The sequence below is a fragment of the Scomber japonicus genome, chromosome 20 (genome assembly GCF_027409825.1).
Source record: "Scomber japonicus isolate fScoJap1 chromosome 20, fScoJap1.pri, whole genome shotgun sequence".
NCBI lineage: Eukaryota > Metazoa > Chordata > Actinopteri > Scombriformes > Scombridae > Scomber > Scomber japonicus.
Genome location: NC_070597.1, coordinates 12877902 through 12895173, shown reverse-complemented (window position 1 = coordinate 12895173; position 17272 = coordinate 12877902). Strand labels below are relative to the sequence as shown.

General features: G+C 39.7%; 2 protein-coding genes across 2 annotated transcripts; both read left to right on the top strand.

Moving 5' to 3' along the window:
- Nucleotides 1-43: 43 nt before the first annotated feature.
- pus3 (pseudouridylate synthase 3) lies at nucleotides 44-3344 on the top strand. The gene is made up of 6 exons (XM_053341543.1): nucleotides 44-448; nucleotides 778-1055; nucleotides 1140-1323; nucleotides 1538-1647; nucleotides 1770-1942; nucleotides 2886-3344. Exons 1-6 carry the CDS (start codon nucleotides 44-46, stop codon nucleotides 3152-3154), a joined length of 1419 nt encoding a protein of 472 aa, XP_053197518.1. The 3' UTR covers nucleotides 3155-3344.
- A 105-nt stretch (nucleotides 3345-3449) lies between these two features.
- On the top strand, nucleotides 3450-7774 carry dcakd (dephospho-CoA kinase domain containing). The gene is made up of 5 exons (XM_053341378.1): nucleotides 3450-3737; nucleotides 4986-5097; nucleotides 5745-5948; nucleotides 6210-6297; nucleotides 6573-7774. The coding sequence occupies exons 2-5, from the start codon at nucleotides 4986-4988 to the stop codon at nucleotides 6856-6858; spliced, it is 690 nt and encodes a 229-aa protein (XP_053197353.1). The 5' UTR covers nucleotides 3450-3737; the 3' UTR covers nucleotides 6859-7774.
- Nucleotides 7775-17272: the final 9498 nt, after the last annotated feature.

Sequence of the window (17272 nt, the reverse complement as noted above, 5' to 3'; positions counted from 1 at the left end):
TTCTTTGTAAATGTCCCTCTTCTCATCCTTTTTTTCAAACAGCATGTCAGAGGTGTTAATCCAACGAATAAAGGAGCTGGAGGGAGAGCTGGAGAAGCTCAAGTCCCAGCTGAAGGAGAGAGGTGAAGCTGGAGATGACATGAAGGAAAAGTCCTCTCCATCTCCTAATGAGAACTCAGGATGCGACAGGACCAGCAGTAAGAAGGGGAAGAAAGCTGGCAAGGAGCGCCCCTTTGACTTTACTATACACCCTCGGCGCCATGTAGCTCTCCGTCTGGCCTACCTGGGATGGGCTTACCAGGGGTTTGCAGTTCAGGAGAACACGGATAACACTGTGGAGGCCAGACTCTTCGAAGCTCTGCTGAAGACACGGCTGATCCAGGACCGGCAAAGTTCCAACTATCACCGGTGTGGTCGTACAGATAAAGGAGTCAGTGCCTTTTCCCAAGTGAGTCCTTGGATGTAATGTTCTCGTGTTAAAGAGGATGCTCCAGACACACACACTCACTCTCTCTCACACACACACTCACCTCTTGCACGAACACTAGAACTGCAACCATTAGTCTATTAATTAGTTAGTTGCCATTAATCACTTTGAGTCATCTATGACATTAAACTGAATATCTTTGGATTTTGGACAAAACAAGACGTATACGGATGTCTTCTTGGACTGCAGGAAACATTTTTCAACAACTATTCAATTAATCAAAAAAATAATTGACAGATTAATCCTAATTGTTTATATAACAGTTGAGCAAACATCTCTTTCCCCCTCAGGTGATAACCATCGATCTGCGCTCCACACAGTTTTGTGGAGGATTTGGTGTCACGCTCCCTGAACATATTGATGTTGATGCCAAAACAAAAGCTGCTGCGTCTGAGCTTCCATTTGTGAAGATGCTGAACAGAGTCTTGCCCCAGGACATCAGGATCTTGGACTGGGCACCAGCAGCAGAGGGTTTCAGTGCACGCTTTGATTGTAAGTCCCGCACATACCGGTACTACTTCCCCCGAGGCTCTTTAGATGTATCGCTGATGGCAGACGCTGCAAAAAGGTGGGTGGAGACACAAATTCATAGGCACTGATGTCATTCTTTGAAGACACAATTCTCACTCGAGGCTCTCTCGATCCCCTAAAGATACGAGGGAACACATGACTTTCGCAACCTGTGCAAAATGGATGTGGGCAACGGTGTCCTGCAGTTTGAGAGGACCATCCTGTCAGCAACAGTCAAGCCTGTGCATCCTGAGCACATCTCCAGCACAGACCAGTATGATCTCTTCATATTTGAGATCAAAGGACTAGCTTTCCTCTACCACCAGGTATCAAAAATAAAACAAAAATCTAACACTTTTCTTCCAAAATAGGCAAGTATTGACAATTCAAAGGTAAAAGGAAATAAATGTTTTAAAGTAGAGAAGATGTAAATGTATGCAATTAAGAAAAAATCTCTAATAGCATTTTGTTCTAGATATGAATTCTTTGATAAATGACATTGCTACTGCAAGTCACTGATTTACTTGTTCTACACTGCAGGTACGCTGCATGATGGCAGTGCTTCTTCTCATAGGGCAAAAACTGGAAGCCCCAGAGATAATTAATCAGCTCCTGGATGTGCAGAAAAATCCCAGAAAGCCCCAGTACAGGTGAGTTTACTGCTGTGTTGTTGTGCATTGTTTTTGAGTTCTTTTTGTCTTTTTTGATACTACCACTTGGAGCTGTTAAAGTCCGCTTAAGTACTCCAGTATATATCTTTCTTGTTGTCCAGCATGGCAGTAGATTACCCGCTGGTGCTGTACGACTGCAACTTTGAAGGTCTGAGCTGGAAACAGGAAGCTGAAGAGGTGAACCACGTCCTGTCTACACTGCAGCAACACTGGACCCAGAGTGCAGTCAAGGCCCACGTCCTCCATGGGATGATCCAGGGATTAGAGGCTGTCGGTGAGAAGTTCGAGGAGATGAATTGAGACGACTAACACACCTTGATATTTTGGGCTTCAGCTTTTGAAATTTAATCATGAAGCTAGGGCTGGGCAATATATTGATATTATATCGATATCGTGATATGAGACTTGATATCGTCTAAGATTTAGGGTATCATAATATTGTGATATGTCATCAGTGTTTTCTTTTCCTGCTTTTAAATGTTGCATTACTGTAAAAATGTGTAATTTTCTGAACTTACCAGACTGTTCTAGCTGTTCTGTTATTTACCTTTTACCCACTTTGTCTGCATAACCACATTACTGATTATTATTTATCAAACATTTCATCATGTAGATATTTTATGAAAGTATCAAGAGTCATCTCTACATTATCGTTGCAATATTGATATCGAGGTATTTGGTTAAATATATTGTGATACTAGATCTTGTCCATATCGCCCAGCCCTACATCAAGCTGACTATAATAGCAGGATTTTTGAAGTGGACCTCTGTGGTTCTAAAGATTCAAATATTCTTTTTTATGAGGGACACACAACTATGACACACTGTAGTACCATATATAACACCAGAGTTTAACTTTTTGAGACAAACTTGTCCAAGAGATACATGAATAAAACCGACGCAATATCCCAGTTGGTGGGAATGATATGGAAGTTACACTCCACAGTGACAAATTATGTCACACAAACTGAGGGCTTTTCTTAAAGAATGAAACAGCATTGCTGCACTATCATGCTCTTTTTCTTTCACCATCATATTGCTTCCAAAATGTAGTATTTAATAGTGAACCTTGCTGGTAATACAAGTTTTACAAAGTGATGGTACCATCATGCGCCTACTGCCAATTACCTGTATGTTTCCATTCTTACACATCCTTCAAATATTGTTCTGGTGTTCATCATTCGACTAATTAATTTTTCACTCTTTTCCATCTACAGGTGGAGTGTCTTTGAACCACTGCTGGTTAATAGAAGGCAGCAGGCAAAAGAACTACCGGCCTTTGCTGGAGCGACCATGCTGTGAAAGCCTGGAGTCCCGAATAAACCATTTTGTTAAAAGAGGCAGACTGGAGCGAGAGGAAGGGGAGAACGGAGGTGAAATGGTGCACAGAGGAAAAAGGTCCAAACATTCCCACAATTCCTCCGGTCTACCTGTTGTCTCAGCAGTGTCAACTTCATCAAAAAGTACTGATGAGAAAAAAGACTAATATTTCACCACAGGAGAATTGACTGTCGAATGTTTATTTTGTGATTTTGTTCATGTGAAAACATTGTATTTAGTTTTTATTTCAGGAAACATAACATTAGAATTACTTTTTCTATTTTCATAAAAAATGTATTTACGTTTTATGTTTTTTTAATGTATGTTTCTGTTAAATAAATACATGTTGGAGCTAGTGTGAGGCTGTGTTTGGTTTACGGCTGGACGGAACCGATACCAAAGTAGTGGAGCAGGCGGGACGTCGGAAGATATTCGTGGTGGCGCATGTCAAGCTAAGAGGCTAGGTCCTTAGCGTTTAGTTGAGTGCATTTTTAGAGTCGTAGACAGCAATATCCTTTATTACTAGCGTCTCCAACCCTTTTATCTGTGTGTGTATAGCTGAGAGGACGAAGTAGAAATGGCGGCGCTTAGTTTGATCGTATATTTGTGGTCGTTTTGACCCAATCAACACTTGTGCTAACGTTAGCCTGTTAGCAGTCCTGCTTGTTTACTACATTTTTTTTCCAGCCTCCAACCAGCACGGACTTCCTCTGTACATTGTCATTTAAGGAGTATCTGACACTTAAAAGGTAAAACACTAACCCATAATATAAGTATATTGATAACAGTAACTTCAAAATAATAGCATGTAATCCTCTCCAGCTGTAACCTGATTTAATCACATGTAATTGAGCTGTTAAGTGTCGGCTGGGTTTATTTAGGTGTTTAGTCAAGGAGAAATGAGAAACTCCAGACAGTTTGGCACAGAGTAGATCCGAAACTGAGTGTAGATCGGTCTCTCCACAGCAGGGGGCGTGTTGTCAAGCTTCACGACAGACTCAAAAAGGCTATATAACATTTCAACTACAGACAAAAGTATTCAAATTGCAGTTTAATGGTTATAATTAACTGTATTTGCACTATTCTGAATGGGTATCTACGTTATCTGTGTTCACATCTTTCATATATTTTCATTCATAGATGCATTTTATGCTTCATCTTTGTCTTATTTGACTCTTATGTTCTAAATAGACCCAGCATTAGGTTAATGTACATGTTATTCTATTTGTGCCATCACTGTGACAGTTCTCATGTGCTTAACACCAGTGTGTTGGAGTAGCAAGTTGCATGTAGCAGCGTTATGTAATGTAATTACAAAATAAATGTAACTAATCTGTTACAGCTACTGAGAAAAAATGTGTAATTAAATTACAGTTAGTAATGAAAATGTTGATTACAAAGAGAGTTACATCTGAAGTCAGACCTTTAAGATTTTGCTCAGGAGGGTTTTTTCCTCATTTTTTAAATATTTAACATGTTACTGAATACATCTATTTCTGTTTTAATTCTTTGTAAACAATATTTTGTAAATAGATCATGATGTAGGCTTAAATTGTGTCACAGTACCAATTAAGCCCATGCTCGACTTTTACATGAACTAATGAATATGTTTTGAAATCAGAGATAAAGCTTACATCATAATAAATGATCTCCCTTACACATCATGTCAGTATCCACTTACACTAACAGCTGTAAACATTTGTTATAGAAAATTAGAAAAGTAATCAATTACATTACTTAAATAATTGAAATAGTTACATTACACATTACATTTTAAATAGGTTAACGAGTCATCTGTAATCTATAACATTTCCAAAGTAACCTTCCCAACCCTGCTTCACACTGACTCACTAAAGGCCCTTTATAATTATTCATCACTGCTAGCTGCTTACATCTATCTATCTATCTATCTAATCATATCATATCATATCATATCATATATAAAAATAAAAAAAACAGCCTTGATATATCTTGCTTTGTTTTGTCGTGTCTTCAAGATGTTCCTGGTGGGGCTGACTGGAGGTATTGCCTCAGGGAAAAGCGCAGTGTCTTCAATGCTGCGGGAGCTTGGCTGCCCCATTATTGATGCTGATGTTGTGGCCAGGAAAGGTCGGTGAATATCTCCCTGCTACAAACAATACACATTTACACAGTGAATGAATACAAATTTGGTAGAAATATTACTCAAAAGTGCCCCCCACCTTAACTGCTCACCAGGAGACTCTCAGATAAACTTTGATGTGGGAACTGGGATTCACCTACATATATATATACACCTCACAAGATTGACTAAACTATGACTGATGTAATAATAACGTAGTATTATCATTGCTATAATTAAGTACTGAAGTGGACATGAGGAGGTTTGGCCTGTAGGAATTTTATTAAGACAAACCCTTGGAGAGAGAGTGTGAGTCATAAAGGCATGTCGCTGCTGACTGACTGCAGGGATGAAGTTTTAGTTATGTAGCGAAGATAAAAAGGTCACAGCACTGTGTTGAGGGGTGTGCAGCTGCATACAGGAGAAAATACAACACATTAGACTAATTATACTCAGGTGTTTGATGAGACTTTAAGGTAATTGCTGTATGTTTTTCTCCACTGTTCTGTATTTCTTTTGCTGTTACTAGTTTTTTTTTGTCATTCTATAACCTTCTATAGTATTGCAATATCAACCACAAATATATGAATGAATTACAATTAGTTTGAAACTTTGCCTGTTTAATTACAATGATTGATGTATGTATTTCTTTCAGTCGTGGAGCCTCACACTCCCGCCTATTCCCGCATCGTCTACCACTTCGGGCCCGAGATCCTGCTTGAGAACGGGGAGATTGACAGACAGAAGCTTGGTCAGCTCATCTTCAGCAACGAAGAAAAGAGGAAGCTGCTGAACTCCATCACCCACCCGGAGATCCATAAAGCAATGCTGAAAGAGATCTTGTTCTACTTTCTCAGAGGTGCGGAGGGAATCGCGCTCGGCTCACTTAGCGGTTAACTTTAAGCAGTGAAAAAAAAAGGGAGGAAATTAACTGAAAATGAACCAGGGCTATTTTGCAGTGCACTATGGGCCTTAGCTTAGGGACTTTTTCTTATAAAATGGGTCTTAAAGTAATTAACTTAATTGTGTTACCGCCATTTTCACAACGTTAAGAGTGTAAATGTGTTGACACTAATTGAATCTGTTTTACAATGCTCCCTGTCCTCTTCCGTCTCCCTAGGGTACCGCTATGTTGTGCTCGATGTCCCTCTTCTCTTTGAAACCAGACGGCTCACTCAGTTTCTGAACCACACCGTCGTAGTATACTGGTGAGACTACAGCCCACTTTTCTCCATTTCACCCTTCATTTTAGAGTTTTACTTTTAGACTGTTTGTTTACAGGTTTCATATTTTCAATCATTATATATTTGGAGGTTTGTTTTTGACAGAAATTGGCCGTCCATAGTCCATAGTTTTGTGAGTTATTAGATACCTCTTTCCATTTCTTTCTGAGCTGTATTAGCATGACTCACTGCCTCTGGATTTTTTTAACAAGGTAACTTGGCTGCACCATAAATAGCCTCCATTGTCTGTTCCTTTTCAGTGATCCTGCCACTCAGCTATTGCGCCTGATGCAGAGGGATGGCCTGACACAGGAGCAGGCCGAGCAGCGCGTGGCTGCACAGATGCCGCTCAATGAAAAGCGCGGCTTGGCCAATCACGTTATCGAGAACTCAGGCAACCGGGAGGACACCCACCGCCAGGTCCTGCGGCTGCACACAAAGCTGGAAGACTCCATGGACTTCCTCTTAGTGAGGGTCATTGCTATTGCTGCCAGTGCTAGTCTGGGTGGGATACTGCTATATGCAGCCAAGATGCTTTTGTCCTAACAGAGGACAGGCGAGGGAGAGAACAGATTGGTCCAGGATGTGGTCAAAGATGAGGGTGGAAATAGAAAGAGGCAAATGCAGGTCGGATGTGCCCATGCAATTTACTGTGAGATTAGTTTCACAGCACCCACCACTACAGCTCAGTGATGTGAGGTGCTCTGTTGGCTGTTAACCCAGACTTACATTATTGACATAACTTGCACTGACAAATGTGGCTTAGTTTGAAGGGTTTCTATGTGTAATTTCTGTTGGTTTTACTCTGAGACACTTAAAAACATGAAGGCTATACCCATAGTCTTGGTTGTTGTACAAGCTGCCACCCATCCTTGCTCAGTTAGAAGAGTGATGCTCTCAACAAGGATCACAGAGTAGAGCTCTGGCTAAATCTTTGCTTTGGCGCAGCAGTCAACACAACTATAGGAAGAGATTTTATTTTGCTATGGCTTAGTTATGTATGAGAGTATGGGGTGATGGTACAGATTGTAAATAGAAACACAAGACATCAGAAAGAGTAAATGAACAATTAATAAGTTATACATTCTTAACAGTTATAGATGTCCAGAAGTCACTGTGGTTTCTTGAGCTATTTATTTAGCACCTCTCTTCAAATTTTTTAGCCCATAACATACAAAAATCCCACTGTTACTGTAAAAGTACTGAATATGAATGATCCGATCCCTATGGATTATGTTAAGATTGTATGTTAATGACCTGTATAATGAAGATGTATGACAGAATTTATTTGACAATCCATTTTTAATGGGAACAGTGTGAATTTACATGAATTAACGAGACTTTATATTTATGACTGTATTTTCTTACACTTGAAGCGTTCCTCTGTAAATACCAAGTCTGTGAAGGGTTTTTTTTTTCTGTTCACACTCACTCACATTTAAATATAAATGATCAAACACTACTGTTTTAATGTAACAAACTGTCAGATGGTGTCAATCCTTAGTCAGATTTTAGTGCTGGATACCCTTCATCCTGAATGATCAAACAACTTTGTTCCACTCTCGATATTATTAAGATATCAGTCACAAATTAGTAAAGCAACACATGATTCTGATTCAGGTGTACTACACCGATTTAGCAATGGACCTTCATTAAGTTGGGGGCGCACAAAAAAAAAGTTCAAATTTGAAGCGACACAGGCCGAGATGTTTTGACTGTGACTAGTATGGGTCAAGCTTAAAAATACACTACAAATCCCACAATGCAACTCAATAGGGTCTTTCCACCCCAAGCAACAACTTTCACTGTTAGAGGCTGGAGCCAATTCGCAATTATGTTAAAGTGCAGTGCCACTGATGGCCACTAGAAGCTAGTTTCAGTTGACTCCCATTCAAAAATGTCAACTTCTCTATAGAAATACAGTGTAAATTTCAAGTCATTATGGTTTCAATTGCTTAATTCTTTCCCATTATAAGTGCACTGGTTGTCATTTTGGAAGTTATTTCTCATTAATAAGATTAAAAATATAAAGTAAGCCAGGATATCTACCATGTAGGTTTTAATTGACAGTTCACTCACCTGCAACTTCAGTCCGAGGTACTGATTTGGAGGGTCTTGGCTCCAAATGGAAAATATGGCTCCAACTGTAAGAAGCAACTCTGGCCTTAAACCAATTCCAATATAAACCAACAGATGACGTCGCACCTGGCTATGTCCATCTTTATATAGTCATCTTTCCTCAGACCTTCCATGCCTGTTGAATGCATTTTAAACTAAACCAAAAAAATCAGACGTATCAAGGCCAATCTAAAATAACCTGATGACACTGCTCCTTTCAGAGTAGACATACAGCTGTTTTGACACAGTGAGTAGCACTCTTATAAATACGCTGATCCTCATGTAAAATCGGCAGAGAGCAGACTATATTATGAACAGAAATCATATTGACAGTGTTGGAAAAACTTCTTTGCAACAGTCATTGAATCGCTGATGTAATTAGAGTCACATATAAGAATGTGTTAGTGGCAGGTCTTCAGGACAAGAGAGTAATGAACTTGTACTAATGGTCAGCTGCGATGTCCTTGCTCTGTCCACACAAGAGCTTAGCTATGAAAATTCAGGCCCACGGGCAGGCGTGGTGACATCATCCTGGCAATGAGGTCCCACTAGCCTGCGTGGCTCACTTGGCTCCCTCTAAATCCCCTACTGGTCCGCTCTTTGTTTTTATCAAGCCATGGTAGAATTAATGCAAAGTGACTCTTGCTGCGGTGGCGGGGGGCAGTGAACCACGGCTGCATGGCCACATATTTGGGTGTCTACTGTATTTGTAATGCACAGAGTCACAGCCACAAATACAATGTAATCTTTCACACTCGTTCATTCAATGCATGCAATTGCCCATATTATACACACAATCACACTAACAGCCAGAGCCATGATGAACACAGTCTATTCTTAGATTGTTCTTTTAAACTTGGCTCTGCGGTGATACAGGGGGTAACGTGCTTTACTGGGCAGCCAGCTGTTTAGCAGTGATTTTCAAGTGTGTCTTTTCTCAATCTCTTTCTCAGACACAGACAGAGGCCAGATGCAGAGCGTGGAAGGAAGACTATATCTGTACCAGCAAGTGTGAATGCTCGAGGCAGAGAAGGGTGGCAAAGTCTCAGTCTGAATATAAATTGGGTTTAATTCTGAATGTGTCAAGCTAAAAGGTGAAAGTCTTAAGTTGCCTTGTTACACTTTGTAAAAGTGCATGGATTCAGGCGCAACCTGCTGCTTTATTGTGTGTTGTGGGTCCTCACTGGGAGCAGAGCAAATCATTTTCTGATGGCAGGGGGTAAAGACTTCTATAATCTCACCATCATGTTCAGAGAGTTGGCCTACGGCACCACAGCGTGTCGACATTTTGGAATCTCCTGTCTGAGTGGTTTTTCATCATTCCCCCCACCCACTGCTGTCAGGGAAGGTAAAACAGCTTGAGCAAAGGCAAACAAAATAAATTGTTTTGCTCTAAATGTGACTGCAACTCCGGATAATTGATAGTCTAAACAAATTTCCAATAACTATTGCATTAGTCAAAGTTGTTTTTGAGTCTGAATTGTTTACTTAAGAGGCAATTTTTTTCATCACCAAAATGAAAGTACATGGCATCCTAGAGGGTTATAAGCTTTCAGTATTCATCACCAGTTGTTTAAAACAATTCAGTTATGCCATTTTGGCAAATTATCAATGAATACAACACAATCACAGTTATTGTTTTCATTATTGACACATACTAGCATATTAATGTGTGTGTGGAGGGTGACTAGTGTGCATGTAAGAGCAACAATGAGCTACAGACGGTTTCGAACTAAATGTTAAACCCTCTAGACATTTGCAGTTCACTCACACAGGTGTTTTCATTTATTTGATTAATTGAATCATCTCAAATTAATCAAACCTCGTATGAGCTCATGTAATTCCCAGCATAACTCCAACCAAGAAAATGTATAATTAAACAGAGGATGTGAAAACTTGCACAAAGCGATGTCTTTACATGACCCTGTACATTTTGATGTCCTATAGAAGGTTTATATTTTTACAGTAAGAAAATCTTATAATGGTTAAATTTCATTTAGCTACTTCACTTTCAGGACCCTGATATTGTGCATGTTGGCTCATTGTCACACTGTCATGACTTACTGGGACACTTGGAGCGGTTAGTAGCACTATAGTAACACCTGTGCTTTTCCTACTATGACGAGTCAAACTGTCTGCTGTTAAAAAAAAAAAGGTGATAATTAGATTAGCATGAACTCTCCATGTCAAATAGAGCATAGAGGTGTGATTGTTTTGACTAACTCAGCCAAAAAGAAAATAACTTTTGATCATTTCAGACAGAAATGCGAGTTATTGACAGCACTTAAGTTATGAACAGTGATATATCTCTACAGTTAGTCTGTTTCATATCATGGTCATTCTGGTAAATTACATCTGTCCTGCAAACCGTCATTATGAAGTCTTTACAGTCAATCATAATAAAGATGCCAGTCAGAGGCAAGCTACCCAAAAATGTGGATCAGTGGTCTTTGAAACGTGTGTGTTTGTTAAATGATTAGTTCCTTGCGTTCATCATTAAATAATGAGTATTTAAAAAAAGAAATATAGCTACACTCAAACAACAACACATAGGGGAGGCTTCTCCTGTCGTCCTGCTTTCCTACAAAATGCCACATGCATACCTGCATCCATGTTTGATTCATTTAGAGAGATAATAATGTTGTAGCTCTGTGTGGTTCAAATAAAACAATGTCTGCACCGTTTGAAAAAGGAGAATGATGATTGGCAGGGCGATAGGTTGAGTAAGTTCTAGTCTTTTTAAACAAGTGGTTTGATTTTTAGTTATTGAGTAGGGATGGGCTCAAAGTACAATAGATGATGCAGACACCTGTCAAGACATTTCCTGTGTAGCTGCAAGATTTGATTGCACATCATTTTGTTGCTAGTGTTTGTTAGATTAGGTTAAGAATCTGGTTACTGGTGACAGCTTTTTTTCATATTGTTCTCTCTTCTTTCACTCTTTTCTTAACTGGAAAAATGTGCCCTTTCTACAACAATTACAATTATTATAAAAATAATTCATTTTTTAAAAGTTGTTATAAAGGAACTTTAATTGTAATTTCATGGCCTAAACTTTGTTTTTGTAACATTCATACAATGCTGCAATTGCATTCAATCTGGCAGTGTGGCACCTTCCTGCAGGGATGTTGGAAGGTGTGAGTGTGTTTATTTGTGCTTTAGAACGTAACCACTGCGAAACAATCAGAAAATCACCTGTTATTGATCTGATCCATGGCTTTTTTCTCTTCATTCACTCTCTATAGCTCACTTGACCACAATTGCTTTCTCTCTCTGTCTCTCTTGATGCTTGTGCTCTCTCTCTTTTTCTCTATTTTTTTTCTTCTTAGTGAATCAAGAACTTTACTTTGGTTATCAAATGAAGAGAAATCTCCTCCCCTTGTCCCAGTAACATCTTTGTACTGCCTCATGCTATAATGTTACATGTAATATAAAGATAGGCTCTTCTGGTCTACCTGCAGTAAATCATAGGGAATCTGACCCGTTGGCAGGTGCTCTAAATAACTACAGTATATAGAAATAGCCAGTCTTCTTGTTGATGGTCTCATTTACTTATGTAGGTCATATAGAGGCATCAGTATTAAATTGACACTGTTTCATAACTAATTAGAAACTATGTGTTCTTTAAAGTGCAACTCCTGAATTACTGTATCTCCTGGAATGCTTTGAATGCAAAAGACTGCTGATCTCTATTTGAATTTGTGAGTTATTAGCTGACAGCCACTTCATGGAGAGCCATGTGTAATTTTGTTAAATGTTTTTGATTTAGGCTTTGGCCATTTTGATAAAGAAAAAACAATCTACAAAAAGAGCACTGAAGTTACTGGTGTTCCCACTCTCTTGAAGCACAACAGGTCACAAATGCAGCTCGACACCAACGGGTAGAATAAACAGGACTGAGCAACTGTAACGACTACAGCCTTCTTGAACTCTGGCATCTAGTGTCATGCTGAGGAAGGGGCACTCGCAGTGCTTCCATAGCCCGTTGTCAGCCTGCATCCACGAGACTGTGGTGAGGTGAAGAGACAGGCAACACGCCAGCGGAGCGTCCCCAGCCGCATGAGTCAGCCTGTCCCTACGCGTTAGCCCTTGCTCAGTCAGGACCATGAAGGAACAAGGCCGTTGGTCTTGAGTCACTGACACACTGGACAGTCCCCATATCAAGCATGACGATGGGGAAGGAAGCGGGGGAAGTATTGTATGCTGTCATGTTCTCCTGAGGAGTGGTAAGATCAGGGATAATGTGCATGGGTGCATAAATGCAGATCTACTACAATGCAAGATGGTGGCTTTATACAGACATATGTCTGTCCTCCTGCAACTTCATCCTGCAATGTGTGTAGTCATTCTTCCAGTCAGTTAATGTGAAGTTATATCTGATCACAGTTAATAACATTTTTGCTCCAATCATGCTATTCCTTTAATCAAAAGGTTTTTCTAATACTCTAAGCTAGACAAGCAACACTGGACCATTGATGAGAAACAGTAATTGTAGCTGTGTGAACAGTTACTTTAAAAAATAAGGCTGGTTTAAAGTGACAACATGTTAGTCAATTTCTCAATACTGTCCACCTTTTTGTGACTCTCTAACTCAATCATTTCTACTGATGATCTTTAAGCACAGGTCACAAATATATGGTTTAACTTCTTACAAAGGGATAAATATATTTCTAAAGTATTTGCAGTTGCTCCTTAACATTACTAAAGCAATAAGGAGTTAATGGTGCATTTGTTGGGGGATTTTTTGTCTTATTCTTTACACAAAACCCAGTCACTAAACCAAACAAATTGGGCTCCACCATAAAACATATTAATCTATATAAAGGATTGGTCAGTGCCTTGATCACTGAAATGTATTAGTCAGTATTAAAATTCCACAACTTGTAAATAATGTTTAAGATACTATATTTATCAAATTCATCAATGATAAATGTTTCAGTGCTTCTGGATGTAACTGTGTCCTGCCAAACTCAATTAATACAAATCTTGCAGTTCAGCAAGATTCTTGGATGTGAAAACTTCTTACCTGCACATGAACACACTACACTGTTGGACATTTTGAGTTATTTCTTAATTGTATTACCACTGATATGAAATGTATGAAGATAGTTATCAGGTGACTTCAATTATTTGGTCATTTGAACAAGTGAACTATTTCAATCATAATTGAGCAACTCCATCCACAAAGGAAGGCTGCAAACTGTGGTGGAAATCTTTCAAAACAATAAGGATTTCAAAATGATCAAAATTAAGACTTCAATATGTGTCAGTGTCAGCTAAAACAAAATCTAAGAAGTATTTGCATACTGTCATTAATGTATTTTTTAAGTAATGTAATTATTTGTAATAAATGGTCACATGTTCTTTAACCAGACATATAATAAGTCAATGCCTATTACAAAAGGTTTAAATATATTTTTAATCATATTATGAGGTATTCACTGCCCACCAGTGAAATCTTTAAGTGCATTAGCGGGTTAAGTTCATGACAGTGGAAACACTGCACTGGGTAGCGAGCTTTTCTCACACACACGTCTCCTCTCTGGCTTTGCTGACCATTCTGCCATAAAGCTGAGAAAACTGACAAGAAAGCTGCAGAATGATGAGAGCATTGTCATCCTTACAATACAAGTAGATTAAGGTCTCACAAAGCCCAATCTCTACCTTCCTTGTCTTCCTTGTAATCAAGTTTTTTATTGTATTCACTGTGACTCAGTGACATATTGTAAACCAGGTTTCCATGATAACCTGTTATTTTAGTGAGTGGGGACCCAAACGCAGAACACAGGCAAAGATATAGAGGTTAAAGGTGCAGTGTCTAGAATTTAGTGGCATCTAGCAGCACTGACTTGACTGAAATTGAATATAATATTCATACACGTTTTAATTAGTGTATAATCACCTTACATTAAGAATTGTTGTGTTTTTGTTACTTTAGAATGAGACCTTTATCCACGGAGCCCACCATGTAGCATTGCTTTCTACAGAGGCCCAGAATAGACAAACCAAACTATGGAAAAAAACAACTTCTCAAGGAAATCACTAGGAGTAGGAGTCTACCACAGTAGCTGAAACAACGATCTGGCGAAGAATGGGTGAAGAACTAGGGTTGATATACTGCATGTTGATGAGCTGATATATGATCAGGGAGAGATAGCAAAGGAAAGCGACGCCCACGCCAACACACAGACACAGACAGGGAGAGACAGACAATACAGGGGAGTGGGAGACACAAGAGACACTGGGGGATATGCTGGGGCATATAATCAAGTCCACCTACGCAGGCATGTCAGGATTGTTGGTGTAATGTTGCATAAAAGGAACATTGCATCTGTTAAGCTACCTTAACTATGATGTAACAACACACCACCATGCAAGAATAATGACTCTGACATCTTTGGAAACTCTTCATTATTATAGTGAACATTTCATAGAGGCGCTAGAAGTGTGCTGTACTTCAGATTACAGCCTGAAGGAATAGTTCAGCTAGTGCACACATAACACTTACTGTATTTTTAGTCTCCAAGGTGATATAGAACAGGCTCGTGGTGACCCTTGCGATAACAGAGCTGAAAAGGACAGCAGAGCAGCTGGCAAGATCCTTTTCAGTGTCACTAGTTATTGACAGCCAGACAGTGTTGCAGAGACAGAGTTTTTTGCAGTGCTAGCGGCATGGTTGTATGGATGGCAATGTCGGTCTGTAGGTCGGTCCACCACTTTGAATCTTAACAGCTGTTTGATGGATCGCCTGGAATTTCTGTACAGGCACCTGAGGATGAAGTGCACTGACTTTGATGATACCCTGAGTTATCCTCCAGCACTACAAGCAGGTTGACATTTTTGGCTTTTAGTGAAATGTCTTGACAACTTTTTGGATGGATTGCCATGAAATTTGGTACAGATATCCACGGTGCCCAGAGGATAAATTGTAATAACTTTGGAGATCTTTTTCACTTTTCCAATATTTTTGTTGCAGACTGAATACCTGTAGTACGAATGATCCTTCAGTCAGCTTCAATTGTACTTTATGTTTAGTGCTAATTACAAAATACTAGCAAGCTAACGTGCTAAATATGATGGTGAATACGGTATATAGCTTTTTTTTAATGATTGTTGCCATTTTTTACCTTTATTTGTCAGTCAAATGTTTCAATAGCTAGGAAACATGGGTGGAGAGAGGGATACACAACAATAATCCATTGCCACAAATAAACTGAATGAGGACAATTTGTGCAACCAAGTAGATATTTATATAGTCTTAGCATCAAAATGTGAGAAAACATCTTCTCGGGTGTACTCCATTAGTGTGGGCAGGTGGGAGGAAATGTATGTGAGCATGAAGGGCAATTTAGCTCGACAGTTAAGGCATCTACCTCTAATTTGGATCCCCCCCTGGAGAGTTAAGAGGAGATGCTCAAGATAACAACACCAACACCATCATTAACATCACTTCAGAATGTTTCAGAGGAGGTGGTAACTCTTCCCAAGCCTACCATTCTCCTGTCTCACAGAGACTAAAGACACATGCAGGGATTCACATACACATACACACTGACCCATACAGTGACCCAAATACTCACACACATAGACCCATCCACATGCACAAGCACTCTGCAGTAGCCTGATAAGCCTCACGCCTCACCAATTGGCCCCTGAAAATGTCAAACCAAAGCCATCTCAGTTTACTGATAGTGAGTGGGCAGAAATGAATGAATCAAAATTTCCTTCGGTTACGTTTGCATATGTACCAAAGATTACCAAATTAAAACAAGTCTGCAGCAGAGACATAATCTTTCAAATCCCTCTACTTATACATGATGAAAATGGGTACAGTAGAAAATCTGAGAATATCCTCAAAACCTAGTCCAAGACATGCAGCTTACGTCAACAAAAAGCAGCTTTGAACACTTATCTTCAAACCCTGGACCTACTTAAATTCGGGGAGGACATGAGATGAAATATGAGTCAAAGGTTCAAGCATCGTGTACAGTCCAGATGCTGTTTCATCATAAATTAACAACCCTGGAGTGTCCTGTTGGGTAGGTTGTTCAGCTAAAGTTACCATCAAAACCAAACGCCCCTGAGGAAGGGGTTGTGTTGTGTCGCTTACACAAGCACAACAGAGACTGAGGATCACCCAGTTTCGCCAGATGAGGCAAAGACGGTGCCTGCCAAGAGAATTTCTCAGACAGAGGTTTACACAGACGGTATTTGGCTTACCCCTGTTACCAGTTCAACTCGGACTAGGCTATTTTTTTCTATGCTCTATGACAGAAAAATTAGTATTATATTGCTAACATGACAGTGCAGGGAAAGAGGTCAGGAACAAACTGCCTACCAATGGATTTGGGTGCATTTTAATTCATTCTTTTCAGTCATAGATATTGGCACGGTTAAGGCGGATGAACTTGTGGCTTAATCTTTTTGCTCTCTTAAGCATGTTTATATGTGAGTGGTTTTGGTGCATTTTAGTTTCTCCTCTGGGAATTCAGGAAAAGTACAGATGTTGCAGACTCTCAGGCAATGTTCAGTTCCAATGGTTTCCGCAGTGAAAGCAGTTTCTCACAGACCGGGGGCGTTTGTCTTTGACATTGTGACATGAAGTATCTAATTTGACGATGTGCTCATACACCCTGCAAGGAGAAAACAGGCTGTGCTAGTGCTCAGCTGCCCCATGGCTTGGGTGACCTCTGCTTAGGCGCGGACCCTCGGTCTTAATTGTGTCTGGAGGAATTCTGCTGTCTTAAGACAAGCTTAAGTTTAGACCAAAGGGCTTCCTGGCCCTTACACATTAAGCAGTTAAACAAAGCGAATGACACTGCACAGTGCGGTATTCTAAGTC

Bases quoted from the DNA above. Each gene is read 5' to 3' on its own strand.
- pus3 (XM_053341543.1), top strand. From the start codon at position 44: ATGTCAGAGGTGTTAATCCAACGAATAAAGGAGCTGGAGGGAGAGCTG. The intron at 1,324-1,537 runs GTATCAAAAATA...TCTACACTGCAG, and splicing joins TAGCTTTCCTCTACCACCAG to GTACGCTGCATGATGGCAGT. The intron at 1,943-2,885 runs GTGAGAAGTTCG...TTCCATCTACAG, and splicing joins CCAGGGATTAGAGGCTGTCG to GTGGAGTGTCTTTGAACCAC.
- dcakd (XM_053341378.1), top strand. From the start codon at position 4,986: ATGTTCCTGGTGGGGCTGACTGGAGGTATTGCCTCAGGGAAAAGCGCA. The intron at 5,098-5,744 runs GTCGGTGAATAT...TATTTCTTTCAG, and splicing joins TGATGTTGTGGCCAGGAAAG to TCGTGGAGCCTCACACTCCC. The intron at 5,949-6,209 runs GTGCGGAGGGAA...CCGTCTCCCTAG, and splicing joins CTTGTTCTACTTTCTCAGAG to GGTACCGCTATGTTGTGCTC.